We start from the raw sequence: 23,166 nt of genomic DNA on the forward strand, positions 1-23,166 counted from the left end.
TTTTTAAGTGAATTTACAGCAGCTCGGAGGTGGCTTTCGGTATGACTGGGGATCAGAGGATAAGCCCCTCCCCTCTGGGATCAAAGTTTGCCAGCCCTGCCTACGGAAGGGGGAGGTGCTTTCCCAGGAGTAAGGAGTCAAGGACTGCCCCACTCTGGACCACCGAGAAGGAAGCTCCACGGTAAGTTAATACAAATCTTCCAATCGCGATCTACCTGTTGGACATACCTGCTTTAAATGAACCATAGCATCACAGAGTTGGAAGGGGCTATACAGGCCGTCTAGTCCAACCCCAGCTCGATGCAGGATCAGTCTAGAGCAGGGGTGGCCAAACTTGCTTAATGTAACAGCCACACAAAATAAACATCAGGTGTTTGAGAGCCGCAAGACATGAACAAATATTACACATATGTTATTATTGAAAAATATGCAAATTTGCTTTTTATTAACATTAAATTAGACTGTGTGAAAGAGCCACATGCGGCTCCCGAACTGCAGTTTGGCCACCCCTGGCCTAGAGCATCCCTGACAAGTGTTTGTCCAGCCACTGCTTAAAATGGTTAAGAATTAATCAACTGTTTCATATATGTGCCAAAAGTTTCCAATCTACATTTTCTCTTTTTTATTTTTTCAGCCACTTAAATGTCTTGCACGTTTTGAAAAACACATAGTGTCTAAAAATATATTTTACATACTTAAAACATAATATTAGAATTATGAGATTATTAGAATTAACAGGGGGAAATTACTGTGGGGCACAACTGCTTGGTCCTCCCTGTTTGCCTCCATGGTTACAGTGGAGACCCCAGCGCCAGCAAAGGCCTCAGGTGCAGAGAGGGGAGGGGTTAGCCACACACCTCTTCCCAAGTCTCTGCTCTGCAGCCTGGAACCTTAGAACCTCCTCTCTGGCTTCTGGTTTAGCCCCTTCTATGGACCTGGCTTAATTGTGCAGGTGCACAACAGCCTTCCTTGACCTCTGGCACCTGCCCCCTTTTTGTCTGATAGCCTGGCCAGTCTGGCCTATTTGCAGTTGCTGCTGGCAGTTCCTTAAAGGGGCCGCTCCTTGATGTATCGGAGCTATCAGTTGTGGGGCCTAGCATCATCTCTTGCCGTCAGGGCCACCATAGGAGTGGTTGGCAACCTGAAGATCAGGGCCCAGGTCATTGCCATCTGCTACAGCCCAGATAAGTTTAGGAGAAGGTATGGTCTTGGACAGTGATTTTGGTAGAAGCTATTTTGTGGGAGCTTTTTGTTTGCTTCTAAAACATCTAGCGTGTTGTAATAGAATTTCACCTTTTATAGTTTAAATGTGCATAATTTAATTAAGTGTGTTTGATTTTAGGGGGATGAAGGATATGCTGTTAGTCTTTTTGTTCCTAGGCATTTTGGTAGATTTTTAAGGTCATATTTTTGTATTTATCTCTCTTTAATTTAGCGAATCATTCCTCAAAGATAACTGAAGCATCTGACGCAACAGTAGTAATGAGAGATTCTGAAGAAGTAAAGAATATTGAAAATGCAGAAGAACAAAGTAATGGTATTAGAAAGTCGACAAAGGAAGTCAATGGCAATAACTCTGTCAACAATGAGCCGACATCCTGGGACTTAAATTTTAATGATAAAGTTAAAGAAAAAGACTCCTTAGGGGATCTTGGTCACGTTACTGACACAAATGAACTCATAAGTGCCAAGGAATCTCATGAGTCTTCAGAAAATGATAGGGCAGTTGTGGGCAAGCAAGAGATTCAAGATAACGCAAAAACCTGCTTGGACTTTGAATTGTCTAGCGATAGTGAAAGTGACAGTGGGTTGGATGCTAGGAAGTCATCCTCCTCTTCTGCCTCCGATAGTGAAAATGAAGGGAAAAGAAGCTGGAGAAAATCAAAGAAATCTGTACAGGAAGAAAGTACATTTCTGCTGGGAACTGATACAAATGTAGAAAAGGATGGGCAGTCTAATCATTCTGGAGACTCAACGTCCTCTGCTAACAATCCCCATCCCAAGGCATTTGATCTAGAAGTACATGAAGAGAGTGAACAAGATAGTCTTTGTAGTCTAGGAAATGGATGTGTTGACAAGAAGGAGGCAGAGACGGAGTCACAGAATAGTGAACAATCAGGGATAACCGTGGGAGAATCTTTAGATCAGAGCATGGAGGAAGAGGAAGAAGACGATACAGATGATGATGATCACCTAATATATCTTGAAGAGATTCTTGTTCGAGTACATACGGATTATTACTCAAAGTATGACAAATACATAGCAAAGGAAATTGATGATGTTCCAGATATAAGAACAATTGTACCAGAACTGAAACAGAAAGTATTATCAGGTGTTACTGTGTTGTTTAGTGGACTGTATCCTACAAACTTTCCCATAGAAAAAACACGTGAGCATTATCATGCCATTGCCCTTGGAGCCAACATTGCAAAAAGCCTAGTACTGAATGATGATGATCCCAATAAGCCAACCCACCTTATTGCGGCTAGAGCTGGTAAGTGTAATGTTGAATGGATCCAACCCATGAGAGAAACATTTACAAGTGATGGTTTTTGTTGATACATGATCATCTGTAGCTTACAGTAATACAGTAAGCCTACAAATTTGTGATTTGAAGATTTCAATGCATGAGTATTTTTTTTAAGAGGACTCCTGTGTTGAGTGAACTGATAGGACTTCAAGCATTCTGTAAAATCGGTCTTCTACCTCTTTGCTTCTTGCTTGATTTCTGGAGAAGTGTAGATAATATCTCCGGCCAGTTGGTTCTATAACATGCTTTGTGGAAGTACAAAACTATGTTTAAAACATAAGACTGTTGGTATTTTTATTGCAGAAGAAATAATGCAGCTAAGGCCTCAAACTTGTAGTCATTTGCATGATAAATATCATTTTTGAAAGTATGGTTAAACTGCTGAAATCAATTTGACTTAACTGTTCTTAAATCCTGTTGGTTTCAGTGGAGATTAGATTTGCCTCATCTTTTATAAACTGCATCCATGGACTAATTTATTGCTAACTTTTTCTATGAAGAGTGCTAATGTTTGGTTGTTTAAATAGGCACAGAAAAGGTCAGGCAAGCCCAGAACTGTAAAAATCTCCATATTGTAAATCCAGACTGGTTGTGGAGCTGCTTGGAGCGTTGGGACAAAGTAGAAGAACAGCTCTTTCCTTTGAAGGATGATTACCTGAAAACACAAAGGTAAAAAGTAGCTAATCAAAACAATACAAATTCTACCTTTGCATAAGGTTAACTCATTGATTAAGCATGGTAAAAATGAATCAGATTATATCCACTTAATGTGGATTTGGAGGGAATAGAGGAAAATATATAAAGTACAATAAAGGAGGAAATGTGAACTGTAGGAAGGTAGTTTTCTCAGAATCCCCATGGATTTGAACTTCAAAACAAATTTATTTAGTGGAATGTAGTACCTTCCCATGAAATTCTCACTATTTATGAGACCTCTGCATTGGAGGCTTCAGCTGAAATCTCCGGACAATGATAAAAATGCTTACATGGAACAATTCTTGTGGAGGTGGGATGGTGCTTCTAAACCCAGCTTTGTCTATGGAAATGCAGGCAGCAAATGAGTGTTGGTATTAAGGCCCTAAGGGTAATGGGGCCAGGAGGGGCTGTAAGAACTTTCAGCACGCTTGCATTTATATAAATACCCATAGGTAGGATCAACCCCTGTAAATTAAAGATACCATACCTTGTTAGATACAGCCCGACACTTGGTTGGAATCATGCAACTTTTTTATTCCCTATCACCTGTTTCCTCTTCTTACCATGGGTCTAGGCAGGTCCTTTGATCCCCTAGCATAGCTATTACAGTGGTTGAAAAGGACCCGCTCCTCTCTCTGTAGCCAGTGGAAAAGCTGGTTAGTTCCAGTCCATTGAATGTCAGAGTTCTGTATTATGAAGTGACGGTGCTTTTCTGAGAATATTATTATGCATTGTGTCTTAACAGACCAAGGTTTAGATTCTTTAAATAAGATTCATAATTTCAATAACATCTGCATATTTTCTGTGTGTGTAAATGGTGTTTTGGTAGTACCAGTAGTAGTAAACACCTACTGGAAGGAGGTTCAAAAGGTGTTAACACAAATAACTAAAAGACAAATTCCACTAGACCCCGAAGTGTTCCTGCTGAATCTATTCCCTGATGACTGGAAGAAAAAAGAAAAATATTTAATTTTACATGTACTAACAGCAGCGAGAATTTTACTCACCATGGGTTGGAAGAACGAACGGGTACCAACTAAAGGACAACTGATAAACAAAATAATCAATGTAGCAGAACTAGATAATTTAACACAGAAAGTGAATGGAAACATGAATAGCTTATTTCGGAACGTTTGGTCACCACTCTATAGATGGTTAAATCAAATTGATCAGAGCTAGTAGTTAATGGCAAGAGGATAGAGGAGATCTGTTTTTGTTATGTAGGTTAGTATGTTGGGTATGTGTGGGTGGGTGTTGTTATGTATGTGTTTTTCGGTGAGGGGGAGTTGTTGTGTTTATATTTTGTGGAAAACGAATAAAAATTATAAAAAAAATAATAAATGGTGTTTTGGTCTCACTTAATGTAAGCAACATATTTTGTTTGCAATATAAAAAGCTAATGAACAAGACTGAGGTTAATTGCTAACTTAAAATGTCTAAATATTTAATTCACCAGAGAAGACAGTCCTGCCATGTTTCCAGACATTCATGGTGCTTTCCAGACTGCTCTTTTTCATCCAACTCCCATCCATCCAAAGTGTCAGCCTGGTCCTGAAGTTCGACTTTATGATCCCAACACTGGAAAACTAATTCGGAAAGGATCTCAGAGCTCCAGTCAGTCTCTCTATATTCAGCCACCAGCTCCTCCCCTCACGCTACCTGTCCATGGGGAACATTCCTCTTTCAGGTACATGAAAATGTAGCTTGGCTTCTTTAATGACTTTCACATTTTGTGTGGTGACAAGATTTTTTAAGGTTAAAAAGATATAATCCATGTTCATTTTATGTGACTTACCTTTTCAGGAAAATAAATACCATGGGATGTCACAGTTTTGTTGATAATATTAATTTTAAAAATTCATAGCAGTTTTCTTTCTTTCTGCTGATTGAAATTACACACATTTTGTTCTTTATTCCAAGGTAGGATTATGAAATGATCATCTAATTGCATTTGAACTTCCTACTATAAATTACTGTTTCATTTACCTCAGCCATTGGTTTCTTTGGGTTCTGCTTTCTGGGTAGTAGTATGTTATTTATTAATTTAATCTCCAATACCAACTGTACCACTATAGGCTGCATTCAGATATTTGCTTATGATCAGCTCAAGCCTTCAGTTAAGCTCCAGTTTGTATGACATCCAAATGCAGGTCCCTAACTAGTGTGAACTTGTTTCTTCCCCATAAACCAGGGTGGTTTTTTTTTGTTTTATGTGCTATTGAGTGCAGTAGCAAACAAACTTTGTTCCCATCATGAACAAATCTTGCTTGTTAGAGATGTCTGAATGCTGCTTATATTTTTTCACAAGCAATTTGAATTCCACAATTCTGGAGACAGTTTTTGGTAATTTCTGTTTTATATATTTTCAAAAGGAGAGTCAGCATGCCTCTGTTTAATCTGTGTGTGTATTTGCATAAGGCTCAGAACCAAAGTAATCTGCTGTGGGCTTCTTTTATATTGAAACTGCAGATTATATTTGTAGTGTATCTTTTAAACATCTCCTTTAAGCATTGAAGTTCCAGTTTACTTTGTGTTTTTAACATCCTGGCTTAAAAAGAATTCTCTGAACTCAAAAAGTTTGCATTAAAGACATAGTAAATTCAAATGGTCATTATAAAGGCATTTTCTCCTTGCATGAGCTACCTTTAGGGTTATTGAACTCTTATGTACAGGGGAGAACACTTGAAGCCTGATGTGTGAACGTGGTTTGTACAATCTAGCACAAGAGGGCAGCCATTCACCTTTTACTGAGAACTGGACTTAATCCCTGCTATGCTAGTGCTGTGCTCCAAGACCCTGCCTGGCTCAGATGTGCCATGTACAGACTTTTGTTAACAGGCCACAAGGAACCTTTTACATAATGACTGCAGAATATTAGAACTTTCCTTGGCTGTATTTCTGTTCTGTGCTGTTGTAGCTGCTCATTAAGACAGGTCTGCTAGGTCAGGATTTTCAGAAATGGAAGCTTACACTAGGATTCCATATCTAATAGCCTACATGCTTGGCACCATATTTTGCTCTGGAAATACTTGGTGTCCTTCTTTTCAAACATATTGTAATGGCACTGAGACTGGGTTAATTATGGTGCTCTGCAACGATTCACATCCTTTCTATAAAGTGTTTGAGTCAGCAGTACTGCAGTTTGCTCCCCAACTTTGCAAGAAGGGCTCTGTTTCAGAGTTATCTAAGCCTTCATGAAGCAAAAGAACAAAGCTCATAGCAGGAATTCTTAGTGTTCCCGGGTAGTAATTTCTCTCCCTGTTCCAAGAAAGAAATCCTTTACGGCAGTGATCTCCAGTGCAGCATTCCCTAATGAGTTTCCTGGTGCCTGCTTAGTTCTTGAGTCTTTGGAATAAAATGGAACGTGGCAGGAGTGGAGCCACTTTTGGTCACTCCCTACTAGTTGACTAGCTATCAAAGCACTGAGCTTATCCCAGGCAGATGCATTACAACTTTGCTGTTGGAATAGTAATCTATTCTGGTTTTCTTGTTTCTCTTTATAGTAGGATGTACTTCAGGAAAACACGGGCAGTATCATTTAGGCATCAGCAGCGAACACCTGCTCAGGAGCGGCTGCTTGAGTTGGCTTCCCTCCCCACTAGTGCAGAGCATGCACCAGCTGTATCCAGCCAAGCATCAGCCTGGCTAATTCTCATGCTCAGCTTGCAGTTACAAAGAAGCTCTGACTTGACACAGCCATGTCTGACCGACAGTCATTTTGTAAATGTGTCCACTACCTTTTCTCAAAATACCACAGGTGCCTTGAAGGTTCAGCAAGACTGGAAGCCTCTGCCACAGAGATTGAGAGGGTGTATACCTGTTGTTCCCCTTCAGTTGTAATTGTCCCTGTTCTTTAATCTCAGATTGGTGGGTTTCCAGAATAGTTTTCGGAGGTTTTCCTGCTATTGACCCTTGCAAGGGCAGGTTATATGCACTACCACTGGTGTGTCTTATGTGTTTCGGCCTCAAAGTCCTTCCTCAGTGGTCAATAATATATAACAGTTTTTGGAAACACTTCCAGAAAATAAACAATTTAAATCAATCCTGAGTCTGACCAGGTGATGTTATCTCATATATTGTGTTGTTCAGTGTTAATTTACAAAGCAAACAATGAGTCCTTTCATATGGTAACTGTACTCACACATAAATCATCCATTGATATTGTAACCTGGTATACATTTGTGTGTGTGTCATCTGAACTTGTCTAAGGTGCTGCAGAAAGATACCTAAAGCAGCTTAATATGTTGGAAAATCTTTAGTTAATAGCAAAGAGTTACTCTAGGTGGCTACCTCACTATAGAAGAGCATTGTTATTTTATTTACATTGTACTTCTACATTTAGAAAAGTTGATAGTCTATTCATACACTTTAAAAGTGTCAATAGAGGGAAGTCACTTCAGCTATTAGGTTGGCATATGACACAGCTAAGTTGCAGTGCCCTGTCCTGGTGAAAGCTCATTCAACAAGGGCACAGGCAAAGTCTGCAGTATTTTGCAGCAACATCATAACATCGGCATACATGAGATCTGCAAAGCAGCTACGTGGTCTTCAGCTTCCATATTTGCCAAGCACTACTTGATTGACTTGGACTTCAAGAGAGAAGTGGCTGTGGGGAAAGCAGTTTTGCACTCATTATTCAGCCCACAGCCTACTCCATGGTAAGTGAGCTTGTTATGTGGGACTGCACAGAGGATACAATGATGAAAATGTGGTTGCACTTATGTGTAACTGATGTTCATCGAGTGTCTTCTGTGCAGGCACACATCCCTCCCTCCTTTCCCCACTGTGGTCTGACACTGTTATGCATTTTTCTATACTCCACGATGGCAAAGGGAAAACTGAGGGAAGAGTGCTCCCTCCCCTTCTCTCACATGACCAAATGGTTGAGAAAAGAGGCCTCTGCCTCTACCAGAGGGGAGGGGGAGCACTCATCTAGGAGCTTGTGAATTTTTCTCTTCTGCGGCAGGCCCTGCTTCAGGACAGTCCCATGTGTGCCTGCACAGAAGACATTCGGTGAACATCAATGCAACCGTCTTTTTTCTTTATTACAGTTCTGTAGAGACTCACTGTGAAAGCACTCCTAGACATCGGTCTGTCTCTGTCCAACCTCAGAGACAGAGATTGCAGCATTCTTTAGATATTCTTGATGGCAAGGCAATTCATAAAACCTAAAAATAGGGATTTGTCCTTGTTTGCTCATCCGTTATCAAAATTCCTTAAGGGAATCATTGACCTCTACACAACACTCTCTGGTGCATTAGTGGAATCTATTCCTGATACACAGGGCGTTGCCTGTTTGCTATGATCCCACACACACACTGCCTGCTTCCTTGAGCGAAAAGCCCTGTGTCTTATGAGAAATACCCAAAAAGTTATTAGAGCGGCAGTTAGCTTGTGTTATGAGGCATTGTGCCTCCCCTGTCAATTACCTGTACAAGCCCATTCTGCAAGATCCCCGAAGTCTCGTTGTGGACTTTTCTGAAAAAAAGTATCTGAAAAGAGGGAGAGAGGCATGCTGACAGTTTCCAGCTGGACAAAAAAGCTTCTTTAGACTGTACCCTTCCAACAGATAATTTTGGGGTGTTCCTATCAGCATATCTGTTTCATCAGATAAAACTTTAGGATTCTTGAAACAGTAGTTTTGCAGAAAACAAAATATATTGGATTGTATGGAATGTTTGAATTCTGCTGGCAGACAGATGGGATTTATTCCCACTTCCTTCTCCAGAACTCCATATCACAACCAGTGCTATTCATGAAGCCCCCTGGATACTGAGGGCAGTGATTTTGGAAGGCACATTGGGCTACAATAGGAGGCAGGAGAGGTGCTTCATGTGTGGAGTTCCCTTTGCAATTCATTGGATATGACTCAATCAGCAAATGTTTTGTTCTCTGTAATAGAACTTGTTTTAGAACATTTTTACTTAAGAAATTCACTAAATGAGGTAATGAGTATAATTGAAAGATCTACTCAGTATTGCAGAAGAACCAGGTTTTGTTTTGCTTTGTGAAGTAATTTTCCTTTAATTGCATGCAAGGACTTGCTGCTTGCATCTTCTTAGTGTAGGAAGATCCTTGATCAATGCATGAATGGTTGAGTGGGGACAAATAATTTATTTTTCATTCTCCACATTCTGACATTTGCTGATAAGGTGTGGTTTATATTGTAGTATTACCAACCCTTAAAATTTCATATTGCTAAGCGAAAACAGCCCTAACCTTATACCACTGGAAAGGGTGTGACTGAGGCATGATTTTCTTCAATGTGTATTTGAAAATAGCTTCTACAAGTCTTACTGAAATCTTACTGAAGCCTAATAAATCAGCAGCAAAATCTGGATATCCAGACTATATATTTCCTAGTCCTGTGGTAAATTCCAGTCACTTTGAACACCTATTGCTAGGCAACCACAACAGTATTGGCAGTCTTCAAATTTTGCTATCTGTGTTTAAGGGAGGGGCAAGGCCGTTTCCAGGGCTGCTTTGGTATTTGAGGGAGCCAGGGCCAGCAGCAACCACAGGGCAGCTTGCAACCAAATGACTTGCATGAGTTACACAGGCCTGGCTTCTTGCTCCTGTTCAACAACAGCTGCCTCACGATAGCTGTTGCAGTTTAGCAGTTAAATCTTAAGATTAGAATCTGGGAGACGCACCTTTGAATCCCTTCTTTGCTATGTAAGTACACTGGGTGACTTGGGGCCAGTCACGGGATCTCAGTCTACCATACCTTACAATGTTGTTGTGAAAAATAAAAAGAAAGAGAGGAGAACAAAGCAAGTTGTTTTAGGTCTCCATTGAGGAAGGCAGGTGGTGTATAAATTAAGAAATACTAAATATAGCCGGCTTCTCTGCCTTGCTCTCCACCTTCTGTGCAGTGGGTGGCTTTCTTCCCTCCCCCCCCCCCACCGGCGTGGCTCAGAGGGCTTTATTCAAGAAATGCACCCATTGCAGTGCGAAAATGACACAAATGGATGAACATGACCTTTGTTTATTCTGTTTAGAAGAGGGGCACAATATCTCAATTTGTCAACACTTCACTCCGAAAGCCAGGGGGGATCGGGTCTCAAAGCAGCTCTCTGGGAGAAACCCCTTAAGTCGGCAGAGTCCCCATCCAATCTCTGTTTGGCTCCAGAGAAGCCTTCAAAAGTATCTTCTTCCGATTTGGCCAGGTCAGCTCTGCCATTACCCCATTCCAAATCTGAATGGATCTGATTGAGATTGAGATCCCCACCCAACTCAGTGGTGTCCATCTGAGCCCCCAGCCAAGAGACCTAAGACCAAGTCTAAACATAAGGAGAAGTGCAAATCTGAGTCCCAGCATCACGCTCTGATCCATGCACCAAATCCAACACCTGAACTCCACGAAGTCTTACCTCTACCTAAGACCCGATCTCCTAACCCAAGTTCTTCTCCTGTGTTGGTTTCAGAAGGGGAGATCGAGATAGATCTGAAGACTGTCTCAGTTCTGGGCAGCCCCAAATCCAAGCCCATCCCGGTGGTTTCATGGTCACAACCACCTCCATCCATGCATTGGCCTTCATTTCCTTTCCGTACCTGATATCGCCAGCATATCTGGATGAATGGGGTGATGGCTATGTCCTCAGTACCCGGGCCAGTACTGATTCTCTCACAATCATTCATCTACATAATTATCAGCCACAGTCTCCAGAAGATCTTTCATCAGTCCCAGTGCCAGACACCAAGAAGACAGTCAATTTCAAGGCACTCAGATGCACTGTCTGATCTGAGCCCAGATGAAAGTTTGGGGGATCCTGCTCCTGCATTGCCCACTGAGGATCTCCACATACACGGGGAACAAATGCTGCACATAGCTTAATCTGTTAAGATTGAGGTGGTTACTTCTGATCACAAACCCAGGGATAAAATATTGGGATGCCTTTATTCTGAATCACCAAGTATCATTGCCTTTCCCATGCTGGAAGGTTTGGAGGACTTAACACATGACTAATGGCAAAAACCAGCCTCTCTTCAGCCTACATCTAGTTGAGAACTTTTATAGAATAAAGTGGGACTCTTTGTCAATTACGTGACCACTCACCCACCTCTTTCTTTGCTAGTTATGAAGGAAATGCAGCCCAGGGGGCATCAATCATACCATGCTGCACCAACCGACAGGGAGGGCAGGAAATTGGATGCCATAGGACAGAAATTAAGATAGGAAACTACCAAACCATCATGGCTGAATATCAACTCTTTCTCTGGGAAAGGATGCTCCCTTATCTGGAGCTGCTGTCTGAGGACAAGCAACCTGTTGCAAAGCTACTCCAAACTGAGGCTGCCAAGCTGTCTCAACAACAAATTAATGCTGGTCGTCATTCTGTAGACTCCGCAGCCAGAGATATGGTGAGTTCTGTCATTCTAAGGAGGCATGCATGGTTGAGGTTCACCGCTTTGCCTTTGGAGAACAGTCACAAGACACCTTCTGTTTGAGGGGTCAACTCTCTTCTCTCTGTCTTCCAAGTTGTGATTATAGTCCTCACAAATATTGATTGTAGTTCTGGAAATGTTACTAATAAAATGAAGCCAGAGTGATGATCTTTAGAAACAAGCCAAGTGGTTGCAGATTTATAAAAAGAGGAGGCAAAAAAAGAAACAGGAAGAACGCCGACTTTGCCAGCAAAAGCCTACTTATTCTCTGAATTCCCTGATGTTATCAAAATCCAGTGTCCTTTGGGGGAACAAAATCCAGTGGCGCTTGCTAAATTAGACCTCTCCATGGTCATTTGAGTCTCCCCCATGGGGGAGAGGTGAGGACAGAGAAATTCTTCTCCTCTCCTGGTGAAGTACGCCCAACTGTGAGATAGGTCTGGAGCCTTTTAAAAAGTTCCTGTTCAAGTCGCCGTTTTCTCTAGAAGTCTGTCAGCCTTACACTCTACAGATGTAAGAAGGCCTTTATTGTTTTACCTGAAAAAAACACTTAAGTTTTCAAAAAGATAAAGCACGTTTTGTATGCTGTACAGGCCCCCGTAGGGGTAAAAGGGCCTTTTCCCAAACTCTTTCTGGGTGGATTTTGTCAGGTCTCAGGGTGTTTTACATACAGGCCAAGCTTCTCTGTCCTTTGGGGGAACATGCCCATTCCACCAGGACTATGGCTTTGTCAGCTGCCTTCTCAATGGAGTTCCACTGGCAGAGATTTGTCAAGCCGCAACGTGGATTCAGCAGACATGTTTGTGCATCAGTACACTTTGGGCTTGCAAGCGAGGAAGGAAGGAAGAGTTGGCAAAGCAGTTCTTCAGGCCTTGTTCAAGTGATGAGAGCATTACCCACCTCCTGGTGAGTAGCTTATTAGAGTCCCCTTGTGAGACTGCACAGAAGATTAGTGATGAAAACAGAGTTGCACTTACCTGTAACTGTTGTTCATCGAGGATCTTCTGTGCAGGCACATACCCTCCCTCCAGCCCCGCTGCACTAGAGGTACTGAGGGTGGGGGCTCTGGAGCTCTGGAGCACATGACCGTTTGGGTGGGAACGAGTGTCCCAGCACACACTGCCCCCTGGAAGCTTTTAGCTGTTAAACTCTCTCTGTGACAGGCCTGCTCATACGCAGTCCCCATTTGTGCCTGTACAGAAGATCCTCCATGAACAACAGTTACAGGTAAGCACAACCCTGTTTTCTTGCCTTCTCAAAGAGATTCAAGGTTACTTTAACTTCAGATTTTTGGCACACAAGGTTAGGTGAATGAAAAATCATGTTTAAAATTATGTTGTGCTTCTGTAACCAGTTTATGAATGTTTGAAACCATAATCTGATTATATTATGCTTGACATTATTTTGTATATTCCTTTTGTTAGCTTAGGCAAAAATATAACCTTTGATTTTTTTTAAAGAAGTGAGTGTTTAGGATCTTTTCTTTCATCCAGCAACTGAAGATATATAGCAGGAGAAGCTATAGCTTTGCACATTTCACATTCTTATTTTTTTACAATATAATTCCATTTTACGATCTGTTATACATAGGGCTAAGGAGCTGCGGTGGCTCAAGTGGTTAAGACGCTGAACTGCAGGCTGTGGAAGGTTGGTAGTTCAGCAGTTCGAGACCTGGGTGTGCCGCATGACGGAGTGAGCTCCCGTCTCTAGTTCCAGCTCCTGCCAACCTAGCAGTTCGAAAGCAAGAAATTGCAAGTAGATAAATAGGTACCACTTCGGTGAGAAGGTAACAGCGTTCCTTGGTGCTTTGTCATGCCAGCCACATGACCACGGAAATGTCTTCGGACAGCGCTGGCTCTTCGGCTTTGAAACGGAGATGAGCACCGCAACCCTAGAGTCGGATTCGACTGGCTTTCGAGCAAGGGAACCTTTACCTTTACCTATACATAGGGCTGACTGTCATATATTCTCCTGAACTCATATATTTACACAGACATCAATATGCACTTAAATAGCAGCAAAAAGCTTGCGATTTCTCATGTATCTTTATCATCATTTGATCTCAAAGAAACCTAACTCTAGGAATACCTTTTCTGATCAACATACTGCCAACGGTAATTCCCTCCAGTGAATTGTTAAAATGTGCCAAAGAGCCAAAGTTCAGTGGGCATACAATGAGAAATCATTTCTGTGCTGCGTGTTCTCATCATTATCCAAATACTAAGAAATGTTTTGAAAGGAACAATCTAGTTTGCTTAGGAGAAAAGAGATTCACATGAGAGCCAGCTTGGTATAGTGGTTAAAGCGTCAAACTAGGATCTGGGAAACCCGGGTTTGAATCCTCGCGGTGCCAGTCCCACCACTTTCAGCCTAACCCACTTCACAGGACTATTGTGAAGATAAAACGGAAGAGAGGAGAACAATGTAAGCCTCTTTGGGGCCCCACTGAGGAGAAAGGCAGTATAAAAACTAAATAAATTCTGAAGCCACAAAACAGTGGTAAGACTGGGGGCCTGGTGTGACTGATGCTCTGAAAACAGAAGTTTGGACCTTAAGTTATAAAACTATATTGAAATCCTCATTGGAAACAAAGTTACATCTCCAAAATAAGGTAATATGTGTAGACTTGAGGTAGCCATCTTCACACACATGAAGAAACCAGAGTAAACCACTATTCTTACCAGATTTTCATATTCTTCTAATATTACCCCTTCCACTCTATATTTCCTGTAAACTGAGACATGGCCCACTCCTGTTGGCATGGAAATGACCCATGCCATGATCGAGTTGGAGGCCAATTTTAAGCCCACAAAGAAAGCATCTACCTTTAAAAATGTACTTAGAGGGGGAGTCAGAAGAGCTCCCTTCCTTTGCTAAAGAGGACGAATGAGAAGAAACAGAAGGCAGTCCTTTTGTGCTGGGAATTTCTTCCCCTTAGAGAGTGAAAAAGAAACAAACTCACCTCATGGCAATTGTCAGGCTGGGATGGAGACAGAAAAGGGCAGAGTAATGATGGAGTGAAACTGCTCCCCCCCACACACACACAATGTGAAAAAGTCACCCTCCCTCTGTTTGGAAAAATTGAGCCAACTTGCCTTCAGGAAAATGGTGCCTAGATAAACAGCTTCCATTCAGGCAGGGAGGGAGCAATAAGACTCTCAGGCACACATGATAGGCAACAACAACCCCAGCTATATCTCATATGAGGGAAGTGAAAGGAACAAGCAACAGGGGTGCCTGTTCGGGGAGGGGTGCCTGTTCGGGGGGGAGATATAGGAGACCAACTCTTCTTCCTCACTTGCACCCCTCACCCACCCTCCTAGCAGCCAGTGAAGGTGCAGGAGAATTGTGCTGTGACCATATACTCTGCCCAAGCAAGGCAACCACAGCATAAGCGAGCAAATGCCTTGCAGCTGCTGGGAACTGCTGGCCCGCTTGGGTCCAGGAGCCTAGCAGGGCGGCACTACCTGGAGAAGCTATAAGGAAGGGTGGTGGTAGCAGCAGCTGGGCCAGGCAAGCTGTCTGGTGGTAAGACAGGATGGGGAAAGAAGTGGACGGACCACACACACGTACATGTGCACGCATGTACATGTGCAGTGTTTTTGAGGTGGGTGATGGGTCTCCATAGTCTCTGTGGTCTTACCATAGAGACACTGGAGGAGAAATGACAGAGCTTCACCATTTTTTTCCTCTCCGGGCGGCCAATTTTTGATGGTGGGTGGTGGGGAGTAATGGTGGCAGTTTGCCTGCTAGTACCAGGAACATGGGAATCCTATTAATCACAGATATAAGGGAAATGAAGGGACTTCCAGTTTATGGCAGAACGTTAACAGACTCACCTCCCGGACCTCCCGGGGGTGAAGCTGTGCCCAAGCCGGGGGAGGGGTTGAGCAGGCTCGTTAAACCCCCCCCCCGGGGCCCGGGGAAGGGACTTGCAAGAGGTGACCTCTTCGATGGCGGAATGCCAGAGAATTGAAGCGCCGCTTGGTTCCGATGGTCCCCCGTGCTGTAGGGTCCGAATGGATCTAAGTGACGCCGACCGGATCAAGCGCAGGAGATCCAGCGTTTAAAATGATACAGAAAGTGGGTTCGGAAGACCAACTATGAACATGAGTCGACTATGAAGCGATTTTTAAACGAAAACGTAGCTCCCCACCCTAGAGAACGGGAAGAAAGGCGAGCGGGGGAGGGATGCCTCCCATATGCATGGGTTGCTGAGCGATCGAGGGGGGGAGCGGAAGAAAACGCGGGGATAACTGCATAGAAGTACTTACCAAAGCGAAACTAAGCGTTTGAGCACATAGTCAGAGACTTGTAAAAACTTGTTGAAAGTAAACAAGCTGAAAAAGATGGCGGGGAAGAGAGACAAAGACAAGCCTCCAAAACTGAAAGGATTGGCAAGTCCTAGACTGGAAGTAACCAGCGAGTTGGCAGAGATCATGACAGAATCCATGCGCCCCTTGCTGGAGCAGCTGAATAACTTTAAGGAAGAGATGTCAAAAGTGACAGCATGCCTTTCTTCTCAGCAAACTCAGATTAATGAGATACTGCAAGTACTGAAACAAAATGCTGAGGAAGTGGAGGCAACCACTCAAAAGGTGAAGAAAAAAGTACAAAGACTGGAAAGGAAGCAAGTATCTACAGAAGATCAATTACTGCAACTACAAATGGAAAAAGCTAACATGATCCTTTGCTTCCAGGGCATTCCGGAGAATAAGGGAGAGAATCTTAAAGAGGTGATGAGTGAAGTGCTGGCCCCAGTGACAGAGATGATGGCAGAATAATTGATAAGCGATATGGACGTGATCTACAGATCATATTCAGGATATATAAAGAAAAATAATCTGCCTGGGGAAATTGTGGTGAGATTCTTGAAGAGACATGTAAGGGATGCAATCCTGAAAGCAGTTGCTGGAACACCACTGAAAGTGGAAGAGAATACCATCAGAGTTCTAAAAGACATTCCATTTGAAGTAAGACAACGGAGAAAGATGTACAAGGAGCTGGTGCTTTTTCTTCAGACAAATTCAATTGGATACAAATGGTTAATTCCGGAAGGGGTTACCTTCAAAATTAAGGACAAAAAAGAAAAGATTGACTCTGTTCTGAAAGCCTGTGAGTTTTTAAGGGTCCAGCTGGGAAGGCCTGAGGAAGAAAGAAAAGAAGAGGAAAGCAAGTCCAGTGGCAAGCTGGAGTCAGGCTCTTCCGGAGAGGACTCTCTTTCTGAGCAAGGGGCAGCAGCCCCAAAAAGCTCTTATAAGCTGAGAAAGAGACAAGGAAGAGGGAAGTAAAGGCGGAAGGACTCTGAATTGTGCCTTTAAGGAATATATAGTGGGATGATTAGGGGGTACTTGGTTATGACAGTTAAAAATTAAGATTAATAGAAAAAGAGATGTATTAAGGTTAGACTCGGTTTGGAAAGACTTAAACAAAGTGAAGACTTGAAGAAGACAGCGGAAATGAAGATCTCTCTTGGGTTTTTAGATAGTAGTGGGTTCTTTTCTTTATCCTGTATATGTAGTTCCCCCTTCCTTATTTCTGTTATAGTTTTGTAGTATTATTTAAAAAATAATAAAAAATCCCCTCAGGGGGCCTAAAAAAATCACAGATATAAGGGAAAAGAACACATAAAACAAAAACTTTAGAATATTCTATGGAAATCGTTGTTGCATGTTTTGAACCCCCTAGTTTTTAAAGCTGTGTCTACTTTAAAATTTGTGTCACAGATTCATAAGCTTTGCTTGATCTGTCCTTGGTGGACCAACTTGCATTAGAGGAAGAGTTGTGGGTCAGTTATTCAGCATGCATATCTAATTAACAATGCAGTGACATTCCATTGAGAGTTCTTTTTGAAGGGTCTTTGTGTGAGAGAGAAGACAATACCAGCTGAGCAGCATGGTCAATAGAAGTAGTCCCTGTTCCCCATCATTTAAGTTTTGAAATGGTTCTGTATTACATCTTGAATCTGATAATATCTGTTTGATTTGAATCAAAGTTTTGTAATACGGGTTGTTGGTTTTTTTTAAATCTTTCAGAGTTGTTCAGCCACATGAGCAGCAGCTTTTTGATGAAGAGGAGATGCCAGTGAGTGAGAATGAAGAAGCTGGTCCATCTAAACGGAAACGCCAGCCAAGTATGTCTGAGACAATGCCACTGTATACTCTATGTAAAGAGGATTTAGAAAGTATGGATAAAGAGGTGAGCTAAATGACTGATATGCTAGGGTTCAAACTTTTATGTTATAGAATAATATGTTCACATGCTACATTTTTTCTGGGATAAAACACTAACCAGATACCTCTAGTTTATGGGAAGATATTAGATGATGGCTAAGTACTGGACAACTCCCTTGTTTTCAGGATGCATCATGGCTTTTTAGCTTTCAGTGATGATAGCTTGTCTGATGTGGTATATTAAAAAAGACCCCTCCACGTCATTATGAATTATAACTAATTGTCATTAAAGTGAAAAGTGAAAACGGTGCTTAATTTTGTGTGTATGGTAAATTCAGAAATAAATTCTATATTTCTTTGTAAAATATTCACAACCCATATGTAGTGTCATAATTACCTGTAGGACCTGGGGCATTTTGTGTTTACAGGCATGTTCCAGAGGTGGTGGACAGCATGCCAAGCTTTTATAGATGGGCAGTACTGGTATTGCTTGATGCTTTTTATGATGCATTTTTGTCAGCAAGCTGCCATTCTGTTTTCTGTGACCTCTGTGTACATATCCTTTCCCTGTTGCACCCGACATGGTTTCTATCTTCCTGCTCCTGCTTTGGAATGCAAAAGATAACTGCTGGAGGTTGTGTGGGGGAGAAGATGCTGTAATGCTTGCCTATTGATTTTCTCATGGGTTCTGCACCTGTGTTTTGTCTGATGCTTTGCCTGGTTCCCACAGACTGGGCGCGCAACCGTTTCATTAGCCCGCCAGCGGGAAAACCTTTCATTGGATCTGTATCTGTTTGAAGTTCCTTTAATATGCCTGACCTAACTGTGTATCCCCAGTTCTAACAAAGAACGTGTTTGAGTATGTCTTCAACGCTTTGAAATAAAATTTTGATTTTCTTGAAAACGTGGATTTATTCTCGATGCTTGGGGATCCAACAATTTTAAAGTGGGGTTTTTTTTACCTAATTCATTGTTTTAACTGGTAGAGAGCTCAAGGAAGAGTGCATGCATTATGTAGTGATTTAAAAAATGGGAATCCAGTGGCACCTTTAAAGACTTAACAAAATTTATTCCAGCATAAACTTTCACAGTAAAGTGAGTTTTGTCTCATGAAAATCTGTGCCTGAATATGATTTGTTAGTTGTAAGATGCCGATGCACTTCAGTTTTATTTTGCTGCTGCAGACTAACATGGGGACCCATCTGGAATTATTGTAGTGATAAATGTAAAATAAATGTCTTTTGTGTGTTTGCCCAGTATACCCCTATCTGAGACAAGGAGATCTGAAGTCTCTGGTCTGCCTTTTTATAACCCATAGAACCTCTGTGTTGCCAGGATTAGGTTCCAATTAAAACTAAAAAAATAAAAAATAAATAAATGTCTTTTGTGGGACAATACTAGTTGTAAGATTAATAGTGGCTACCACCTTCCTCCTCCTCCAAAGCTTGCTTGAATTCCACCATGGAGGACGTGGTGTTAAAGAGCAGGCTGGGCTGCTGCAGGAAAGGGCTGGCTCACTTGGCCACACTGTCGTTCAGAAGGCTGATGAACAGTTTTTCTCTTGGGTAGGCAGGAAACCTTCAGATTGTAACACCAAAATATAGTGAAAATACTTTTTTTATCCAATGACTTTCCCTCCAGTTTTTCAAATAGAACATTTGGAGGAACACTGGAAAACTCTTGTGAATTTTCTTTCTTTTGAAATGAGTGGAACGTGCTGACAAAACAATAGTATGTAATATTGCTTTAGTATTGCATGCTTTTACAATGTTGCTCGTAGAAAATTGTCATTTATATTTTTATTTCCATAAACATACCAAGTAATACAATGTTAGATGCTAAGATGTAAATAGTGCATTTTATGTTATTAAGGCAGCAAAAATATGTTTGAGTTTAGTAGATAAGTATATATATTTCAATCCCCCCCCCCTTTCTACTTTTTTCTGGGGCGGGACCTCTTCCCATGGCTTCAGACTTTTCAGAAATTTCACAACTCTAGCCCTCTGACAAGGCTGGGATGCCTCCTGAAATAGGAATAGCAAGTCATAAGATAAGGGGAAAGGAGTGCAACTTCCTCACAAAATTTGAAGGACACTGGATGTTGAATTCTATTTTGTTTTTGTTTTTTGCTTATTTGTTTATTGTTGTGGTTTATTTACTTAGCACTCATTTTGTTTTGTATTTATGTGTCAAAATTGTTTGATCTGGAGATATACTTTATTGAATTCCATTGATTCAGCTTTTACTCCATACAAATTGCAGAAACTCTAATTCTTATAAAAGCAATTACTAAAGAATACTTGCCTTGCACAGGCATCTTTGTCAAATAAATAGATGGAGGCTGGATCCCCCAGTGCTACTGAGAAACTGCTAGCAGTCTGTAATCTGAGGATGAATAACTCCCTGCACTATACTGTTAAAATTAACAGTGGAATAGGAATTCTCCACAAATGGTCATCTGTACAAACCTTTATGGGTTTTTGCAGTGATACATTGGTTCTAATACCAGTAATCAAATGTTCTGCTTCAGCACTTTGTTCACAGCCCACATGTGCTGGGTGCTTCAAGATGATGTGGGTACCGTGCTGCAGTCCAGATGGCTCCAGTACAATGAATTTTTCCTGAGGAAAATACTTACCTGCCTTTTCTTAGGGCACGCCTCATTTCCTGAAGATCCAAATTGCGTGGGAAGAAGGTTGCCCATGATATAGACATTCCTTAAGCTGAAATTTTAAAAAGAATAGTTGAAGTAAAAGGCAATGATAAGGAATATTTTATATTCTACAGCTCACTTTTTCCAATGTCAAATATTCTGTTTATTTACCATCTCCCTCTGGAAATCAAAGTTGCCTCATTTTTTAAATAAAGTGGTTACTTTTTCAGGCAAGTTCTGTCATGCTTGAGCAAAAATTATAACAGCAGTAGGAATCTGCAACAGTAATATAGGAGGGTTATACATCCAAAGATAAGTATCTCTTTTTCCTGGTTTGAGAATGCAGTGTGCTAACTTACGATAGTTCTGAAAAATAGAAAGCAGTGCAGTCCATTTAGAAATAAATATGGCAGTGACAAACAGTCCCTTGTTCTAAACTTCAAGTAGGACAAGGTCACAGAAGCTTTCATCCTGTTTTGTTTGATGTTTTAAGAACTCTGTGGTATATTTACAATGGAGAGTACAGAAAAACTTCTATGAAAATGTTCCATTATTTTCAGTTACTGTCCTTAGTACAATTCAGGTGGGTAGCCAAGTTGTTCTGAAGCAATAGAACAAAGTTTGATTCCAGTGGCACATTTAAGACCAACAAAGTTTAATTCTGGGTATAAACTTGTGTGCAGGCACATTTCATCAGATACATTGAAACAGTTTTCCTCAAGCCTTACATATAGGGAGTTAGTTGCCAGGAAGGGCTAGTTAGAGTCAAGATGCATAAGTAACTGGGTGATAAATATAACTGAGATTGGATTAAAGCAATTGTTAGGACTTGTGTATGACAGCAAATTACCATACAAATACAAGAGTTAACAAACAGATGTGAGAACGAAGTTTGGGTCCGGTCGCATTTCCAAGACCAATAAAATTCAATTCTGGTATAAGTGAGAACTGAGAGACTTAGCATGTGTAAATGAACACTTCCTCAGATACATTGAAACAAATTTCCTCAAGCGTTACACATAGTGTAGTGCTAGGAAGGGCTAATTAGCGTCAAGATCCATAAGTACAGCTAAGATTGAAATGATGCAGTTGGTAAGGTCTGTGAATAGTCAGATACATTGAAACAAATTTCCTCAAGCGTTACACATAGTGTAGTGCTAGGAAGGGCTAATTAGCGTCAAGATCCATAAGTACAGCTAAGATTGAAATGATGCAGTTGGTAAGGTCTGTGAATAGCAGCAAATAGCATACAGATAATAAAAGAGTTAACAACAGATGTGAGAATGAAGTTTGAGTCCAGTGACACCTTTAAGACCAAAAAAGTTCAATTCTGGGTATAAGTGAGAACTGAGTGACTTAGCATGTGTAGTGAGATAAGAACGAAACATTGGTCTTACCTGAAGGTTTCTTCTCTTCATCCAGACTGGTTAGGTCACGCCTCCTCTCACTTCAGGCAGGGCTATGCAAATTTTTGTGTATGCCTACTTGGATAGAGCGAGGGCGCCCTTCCAGACATAAAATAGCCTAGTCCGTGAAACTTCACACCACCATCAATATCATAAATCATGAAGTAGTTTAACCGTTAAGAGAAATCAGCAAAGAACTGTGCATTTTTAGCAATTAGAGTAACGGTCCCACGAAAAACATCTTTAAATACTCAGAGGTGGGCAAAATTATTGGATGCCTTCGCCCCACTGAAGAGAAGAAACCTTCAGGTAAGACCAATGTTTCGTTCTCCTTCAGTGGGGGAAGGCATCCAGACTGGTTATGTATCAAAGATCAGACTGGGTGGGTAAGAGACAAGTTACTCATGTAATACTCGTTGGAGGACCCTCCTCCCAAAAGTTGCCTCAATGGAGGCCTGCTGGTCAATTCTGTAGTGTTTTACAAAGGTAGCAAAAGTGGACCATGTCGCTGCCCGGCAGATCTCCTCAATGGAGGCCCTAGTAGAAAAAAAGTCACTCATCTAATACTCGTTGGAGGACCCTCCTCCCAAAAGTTGCCTCAATGGAGGCCTGCTGGTCAATTCTGTAGTGTTTTACAAAGGTAGCAAAAGTGGACCATGTCGCTGCCCGGCAGATCTCCTCAATGGAGGCCCTAGTAGAAAAAGCAGTGGATGTGGCAGTGGCCCTTGTAGAGTGCGTTGTCATCCCTGGTGGAGCCTTAAGACCTTGAACCTCATATGCTTCACATATGTACCTCTTAACCCAGAACACTATAGAAGGTTTGGACACTTTCATCCCCAGCAATTACAACCCACAGGAAACAAACAAGGCATCCAACAGCCAGAAGGCAGCTGTTCTCTGTATATAACACTGTAGTGCCCTTCTAACATCTTGAGTGTGCCATTGTTTTTCTTTAGGGTGTGTGGGACTTGGACAAAAAGATGGTAAGGTCAGTTGCTGATTCATATGAAAGGAGGAATTTACCTTTGAAATGAATGAAGGGTCTGTTCCAAGAACTACAGAATCCTCCTGAAAATTACACAGTTCCTTCCTCACAGAGAAGGCCCCTAATTCTGAAACCCTTCTAGCTGAGGTAATTGCCACCAAAAAAGCTACCTTCCAGGACATAACTCAATGGAAGACAGAGGATCAAAAGGGGGGTTTAGTCAAAGCCTGTAGTACTCTAGGCAGACTCCAAACTGGAAATCTGTGCCAGACAGGTGGAGCGAATTGCATAGTACCCCTCAAGTACCTTTTCACATGTTTGTCAGAAGCTAATTT

The 23,166-nt window shown here is 41.6% G+C and overlaps 1 protein-coding gene across 1 annotated transcript in view; it reads left to right on the forward strand.

The window, feature by feature from the left end:
• CTDP1 (CTD phosphatase subunit 1) overlaps positions 1 to 23,166 on the forward strand; it is a 129,919-nt gene that overhangs the window by 57,792 nt on the left and 48,961 nt on the right. Inside the window, exons 7-10 of the mRNA XM_015412469.1 lie at positions 1,436 to 2,494; positions 3,058 to 3,199; positions 4,683 to 4,913; positions 17,650 to 17,812. Of these exons, the coding sequence (XP_015267955.1) occupies positions 1,436 to 2,494; positions 3,058 to 3,199; positions 4,683 to 4,913; positions 17,650 to 17,812 (1,595 nt within the window). The remainder of the gene's footprint in view (positions 1 to 1,435; positions 2,495 to 3,057; positions 3,200 to 4,682; positions 4,914 to 17,649; positions 17,813 to 23,166) is intronic.

Source organism: Gekko japonicus, unplaced genomic scaffold, assembly GCF_001447785.1.
Source record: "Gekko japonicus isolate JY-2015 unplaced genomic scaffold, Gekko_japonicus_V1.1 scaffold54, whole genome shotgun sequence".
NCBI classification, from domain to species: domain Eukaryota; kingdom Metazoa; phylum Chordata; class Lepidosauria; order Squamata; family Gekkonidae; genus Gekko; species Gekko japonicus.